General features: G+C 60.4%; 1 protein-coding gene across 1 annotated transcript; it reads left to right on the top strand.

Annotated features, from left to right (window-relative positions):
* The first annotated feature begins 658 nt into the window (after positions 1-658).
* Positions 659-6,458, top strand: GAL (galanin and GMAP prepropeptide). Its single transcript, NM_173914.2, is given in 6 exon segments — positions 659-804; positions 1,057-1,137; positions 2,015-2,069; positions 4,795-4,881; positions 5,151-5,228; positions 6,233-6,458. Coding segments are annotated over 5 exon segments (372 nt in total). The 5' UTR covers positions 659-804; the 3' UTR covers positions 6,304-6,458.
* Positions 6,459-6,703: the final 245 nt, after the last annotated feature.

Here is a 6,703-nt window from a genome sequence, read left to right on the forward strand (position 1 = left end):
GCCTGGCGGGCTACAGTCCATGGGGTCGCAAAGAGTCGGACGTGACTGAAGCGACTTAGCCCAGCCCAGAAAAAGGGGACCGGGGTCCGGGTAGGGAGGGCCACTGGGCACGGGAGGATGAAGCTGGGCGGGCTTCGGGCTGCTGTCCTTCCCGCATGGATGGCTCTCGAGGCTGAACCCGTAATCCTGCCGCTGCAACAGTGTGCGGGCTCGGCGGTGCCCAGGACCCCGCGACCGCGCCCAGCTCAGAGTGAGGGTTTCCGGCTGCGGAGTTCCCTGCGCAGGGGGCGCTGTGCCTGGCCCGGGGGTCGCGCTAACAGGCGTGGGGTCTCCGCCACGGTTGGGGGCTCTCCATTCGCGGCGATGGGGGCTCTCCGGCCAGGTGCGGGGGTCGGTGCTTCTCGCCATCCCCGTCAGCCCCACTCGCAAGGCAGGACCACCGCGCGCCGCCCCCCCCCACCCCCGCTCCGCGGGCGCTCCGAGGCCCCCGGGGACTGAGTTCCGGTCACTCCCGCCCACTCGGGCGGGCGAGGACGCGGGAGGCGGGAGCGGAGCCCGTGACGCGGCCGAGCGGCTCCGGGATGCGCCGCATAAATAGTGGCGGCGGCGGCTCCCGGCGCTGACACGTCGAGGGAGCCCGGCCGCCCTGCGCTTCCCGCTTCCGCGTCCCCGAGGCCGCGCCATGCGGTGAGCGTCCCCGGCCCTGCCCCACCCGACTCGACGGACGCGCGGCCCCGCCGACACAGGACCTGCAGACACCCCAGGACCCGCAGACATCCCCCGACCCTCCGGGCCCCGCTCAAGGTACCGCGCCCCCGAGCTCACCCCACTTTTTCTCCGCGCTCCCCTTTCCAGAGCGCCCGCCGGCCGGTGGACCTTCCCCGGGGCCGGCGCGGCGCCTCCGCCCCTGGCCGGGCTCTCTCCTGGGCACCCTGGCTCCTGGCTGCTCCTCCCGCACCCGCAGGGGTGGGGGTGTCCGGAGCCCCAAATCGACGTGCGCCCTGGGGAGGGAGGCCGGTCTCCCCGCACCGCCGCCCACCGCCCCTTCCCTTGCAGATGCCCAGAGGCTCCGTCCTGCTGCTCGCCTCCCTGCTCCTCGCAGCGGCCCTTTCAGCCACCCTGGGCCTCGGGTCACCGGTAAGCGCTGGGCAGGGGCAAACGCCCCCCAAGCCGAGTCTCCCTCTTGGCAAAGGGGGGCGACCGCATCAGAACCAGACTGGGGGTGGGGGTGGGGTGAATGCCTTGTGCCAGGAAAAGAGCCATGGGTTCTGCCTCGGGGTGGGAGGGGGGTGTGGGGGCGTCGGAATACTGGGGAGTGGGGGTGGGGGGCGGCGCCGGGAGGGACCTGAGTCCTCAGAGCAGACGGATGGCGGGCGTTTCCGAGGAGATGCTCGCTCGGATCCTCCGGGCAGCAGCCTCTCCCAGTACAAAGAGCCCCTGGCTATGGACCACTAAATGGGGACCCTGTGAACCAGAGGTTAGTGCCTCAGACTAGTGAGGGGTGAACTCCATTTGGTTAAGTCCAGTAGAGCGTCAGTTACCCCGTTTGCCAGCTGGTTTTATCAGCACGTGTCTTCAGCATCATTTAAAGCCAGTGGGTACACTCGGAGTCCGTGGTCTGCAACTCTAAAGGAATTCTTGGATAAGGCAGGTGTTGCTGTTCTCCTGTTGAGCATAGCTTCCTGGGGTGCAAGTCTGGAATGTCTTGCAGTTTCCCAAAGTACATGCATTATTCTAATTCCTGTATCCTGCCTGAAAAGTCTGGGTGAATTTCACTTAATGTCCTTCTAATTTCATTTAAAGCTCTTGCTTTAACAGTTTGCCTCTCTTAGCTTATTCTATGAGTCAAGAGTCTTTGTCATTGAAGCCGTGTGGCTAATTGAAGTAGATGCTGACTTCACAGGCTGCCATGGTGGGTTATATGAGCAGAAGCTGCTGCTGGGGGCTTCTTTGAGCCATCGTGGCCTGTACCAGGCAGGATGCTTGCCCGCTGACCCCTGCCCTCCCGTTTAAGGTGAAGGAGAAGAGAGGCTGGACCCTGAACAGCGCTGGGTACCTTCTCGGACCACGTGAGTGAGGCCGGGCTGGCATCTCCGGCAAACCTGCTCTGGTCTAGCTGGCTGCGGCCCTGTGCTGACCCTGCTCTTCCTGAAATGTGGGGGTCGCCGGTCATTGCTCCAAGCCCTTGATTTTCCACTGCGAGTTAGATAAAGGGACACAGGGGAGTTTTCCCTGAGACTTTGAGGCAGGGTGGGTTTCTCTGTAGGTTTAACTGACGGGACTGACCCAGGCCCTTCTGAGGCCTCACCTTCCTCTGGGATTCCCAGCCTCAGAGCCTGTTCAGGCCTCCCTGGGTGAACGTCTCAGAAGGCAGACACTCCTTGGGGCTCTGTTCTGGGCTCTGTCTCAGATCCCTCCATGTCTCCCTGAATGCTCCCATCCATTCCTTGACCTGAAGAGGCCAAAACATGCTCACGCCAAGACTGAATGTCGATGGTTCTCTTTGCGCTCCGAATCTGCTCCTGGAGCCGTCCTGCAGGGTGACTGACCCTTGGGGTCTTATCTTTGATGTGACATCGTCTGCACTTGGTGTGAGTAATTTGACTCCGTTCAGGATGCAGACTTCAGTGAGTGTAGACTAGTGGGGGCCTTCAGAGAGTCCCAGTTCGACCGCTGCGTTTACGGGCAAGCACACGGACCCCAGGGCTCAGTGACCGGCTCACTGCCGTGGAATTCCTCAGGGGGCGCAGGAAGCGGCAGAGGTGGGAAGTGGCTCGCCTCCAGGCACTAAAGGGGATGCTCTGGCCCCCAGGCTGCATGCCGCCCGCCCCCACTCCGCTTCCTGCAGGTCCTCTGTCCCCGGTGACCCCTTCAGGTTTTGTCCTCAAGGAGGGGTGAGGGGAGGCCTTTCACTTCCCATCTCACCCCGCCCCTACTTTCAGACTTGCAGGCATGGTTTCGTTGAGGATAGCCATCAGCCTTGAAGAAACTCCTCCTCTGTTTATTTCCTGTTTTCCCACAGGAAAGGAGGCGAACAGCAGAGAGCTCTTGTCCCAATCCCTCCAGAGTCACTGGGAAGAGCCATCCCCATTCAAACGATCCTGGAAAGCTGTTTGTAGTTTTTAACCCCCGAGTTAAAGTACAGACTCTTCTGCCACTTCACATGGTTGTTTATCTGATCATCTGCAGGGTCTCTGAGAACCGGGCTTTGAGAAATGAAATGAAAACAAGGCAGGCCATAGGCAGGGTCCCCTGGGCATCTCTAGTCTCGGAACAAAAGCAGTGGCCAGTCCCCAGGGGTCTGGGCACTGTGGGTGGAGTGGCCTTGCCTGCTGAGCCCTCTGCAGCCCGGAGTCCCTTCCTCCCAAGAAAGCACCTCATCTCTGGTGCTTCTGGCCCCAAAGAAAGGAGGAGCCCGTGTTGAAAATGTATTTATCAAGGGCATCTGGGACTGCCCTGGTTGTCCGGTGGTTAGGACTCCATGCCTTCACTGTCGGTTCCCCGGGTTTGGTCCCTGTCTGAGGAGCTAACGTCCCACAAGCCGAGCAGCGCAGCCAAAAAATCCTGAGTCAGAAAACAAAGCTGTTTTTCACCATCAAGTTGGATCAGCAGAAGCTATCCATCTACGCCAGCTCTTTGTCAGAATCCCTTACGACTTTGCACCGTGCTGTCGTCAGCATAGAAAACAGCAGCATGAGAATGTGTGTGCGGCCGAGGCCGGTCTGAGCCTGGAGGCGCCCGGCGGCCTCCTGACACGCCGGGCGCTTGTCATCCCTCTGCACTGCGGGCCGAGGACTCCGTGGGAAGCTGCATCAGTTTGCGCTTGCCCAGGCTTGGAGGCGACCTGGTGCATCAGGCCCGGCAGCCGGAGACCATGGCGCAGGTCTTCTCCTTCACCCCGAAGGGCCCCAGGTCAGGCCCTTCCCTTCACTGCAGGCTGCTTGGTGCAGAGTCCGCATTCTTTTCCTTTATCTTTTTGGCCACGCTCTGCAGTTTATGAGATCTGAGTTCCCCGACCAGGGATTGAATCCAGGCTTTCAGCAGTGAAACCGCAGAGTCCTAACCACTGGCCTACCAGGGAACTCCGTCCAATACTTTCTTAGGGGATCACTCTGCTTGCAATCTCAATTCCTGCTTTTCACTCCAGCCAACATGCATGCACGTGCACACACACACACACGTAGACACATGCACACATTACGCACACACGTGTACACACATACGCGCACGCACACACATGCACACTCCACCTCCCTCCTGCCTTCTCGCCCCCTCCCTCCTCCTCCTCCTCCTCTCTGACTCTGTCTCTCTCTCCCTGGCTCCAGTCTGTCTCCCTCACAGCAGCCAGTGGTCTTAGAGAGATAAAGTCTGCTTTCACCAGAAGGGCAAATCCTGTGGCTCCGCCTGCCCCTGTTTTCAGGGACATAGGACCCCAGCCCCTGTCCTCTGCCTGGGAGGCACCCAGTTCAAATGCCAGCCCCCCTGGGGCGCCGTTGGCACACCCGCGCTGACCAGGCCTAGAGCCAGTGCCCTCCACTAGGCGCATGCTGGTCCCGTCTGGACCGGCGGCTCCCCTCCGGCTCTGCGGGCCCGCAGCCCCTGGATGGGAGCGGCGCCCTGGCCCTGGCACAAGTTCTCTCCTCTGGTTCCATGGAGAGTGGCCCTCCCTCTTCCACGGCGCCCCTGCCGTGCTTGGTTTGTACACTCTGGTTGTGTTGCCTGTCGGCGGTGAGCAGCCGCGTGTCCTGTCACGGCAACAACACTCAGGTGCCTTCCTCCCTGATTTGCCGACAGATGCGCTCGACAGCCACAGGTCATTTCAAGACAAGCATGGCCTCGCCGGCAAGCGGGAACTCGAGCCTGAAGACGAAGCCCGGCCAGGTGAGAGGACTTTAATCCCAGGGCGCACAGGGCAGTGGGGGTATTGGCCTCCTACCACCCCCAATCCACAACCGAGCCTGAGCTGGGCCCCACAAAATCTGTCAGCCGCCAGAACGAGGCACCCCAAACCTGAGAGTAAGATCCTGGGGCGGCCACAGGGTCTCAGGGCCTGCCCTGCTCTGGGAGGGAGGGGCGTCCCAGTGATGCCCCCAGGTGCCCAGGTCTAGGACGGGCACCCGGTCGTCACCCCTGCCCCCTCTGGTTTCTAGGAAGCTTTGACAGACCACTGGCGGAGAACAACGTCGTGCGCACGATAATCGAGTTTCTGACTTTCCTGCATCTCAAAGGTACGTGAAGTACACCAAGGGGAAACCCCACCTCTTGGAAGCCTGTGGAGAAAGAATTCCATGGACTTCTCCTGGGGAGGAGCCGGGTCCACCTCACACCTAGTGCCGCTGGTGGGAGGGGTGACAAGGCTGGGGCTGGGACCAGCCACAGGGGGGCCGGGTTCACTTGTGCTGCCGACCCAGACTCCTGGACGTGGTGACGGCGGCTGTCCCTGTGGGGCCGCAGTCACTACACACAGCCAGGCTCTCCGCAGACCACCCGGAGCCCAGGGGCCTGGTTGCACTTTCACCGGGGGCAGTCTCCTGGGGGGCAGCTGCGTTTGACCCCCACAGCTCTGCAGCCTGGGATCTAGGCTCTTCCACGGACACTGCAGACGAGGGGGCCTGCCATGGCCCATCCCACCTTAGCACGTCTGTGCTTGTGACTGCCGTTCTTGCCCCAGTGAGAGTCTAGCCTTAATCAAAGCCGCCCTGTGGAAGGGGCTCTGAGAGGTCACCGCCGGGAGGTGGCCTGGGGACACAGCGGGACGCAGGCCACTCCGAGGCTCCAAGGGAGACACCAGGGTTGTCACTGTTTTGTTGTCTAGTTGGAAGAGCGACGATGATTTCTGGGTTTTGTCTTGATCCACTTGCTCTCAGGCTCCACTGCTTTTAGGGGCGGCTTAGCGGGGGAGGAGTTGGGGCGATTAAGCTTGCGGCTTTCCCTCAGAACCATCCATGGGCAGTGGGACTGTGGGAGAAGGACTTAGAAACCTCAGAACCGAGAGCCCAGTGGAGCCTCTGGGGAGATCTCTGTGGAGAAAACTGGTGACTCTTCCAGCAATGGCAGACTGACCCTTATGGTTTATTTGTTCTGTTTGGAATGTTGCCACACGGAGCTTCTTTCCTTAGGGGACATTGATTTTTATTACCCAAATGCATGCCCAGTGTGGGGGTTAACTGTGGCGCATGCCTGATGCCGGGGTCGACGTGGGGGATCTGTGAATGTGGCCCTTCCCCTGCAGACGCCGGCGCCCTGGAGCGCCTGCCCAGTCTCCCCACAGCAGAGTCCGCAGAAGACGCCGAGAGGTCCTGAGCGGGCTCCCGCGCGTCGGTCTCCCTGTGTCACGCGCAGTCGTGCTCCAGGAGGATGCCCATCGCATGGCAACCGCCCCATCCCCGCTGCCCTGATGCTGTGTCCGTACCATTTCAGGTTTTTCCCCTTTGGTCATAAGTTTCAGTGGCAAAATTAAAAAAAAAAAAAAAAAAAACCAGCAATGGCTTGTGATTCTCATTTCCTTCCAGGTGTCTGGCTCGTCACCCCTGCCACCGATGCGTTTTTAAAGGACGATGCTTGTTTATAATCACGGGTATTGGATAAAACCTGTACCCTCTAATTCCAGAGTATCTAGGGTATCTCTGAGACACCTTCTGTTGTCACTCACGTTTAGGGAACAAAGTTGTCTTAATATGAAGCTGAGTCAAAGATAATTATG

This window comes from Bos taurus, chromosome 29, assembly GCF_002263795.3.
Source record: "Bos taurus isolate L1 Dominette 01449 registration number 42190680 breed Hereford chromosome 29, ARS-UCD2.0, whole genome shotgun sequence".
In the NCBI taxonomy this organism is placed as follows: Eukaryota; Metazoa; Chordata; class Mammalia; order Artiodactyla; family Bovidae; genus Bos; species Bos taurus.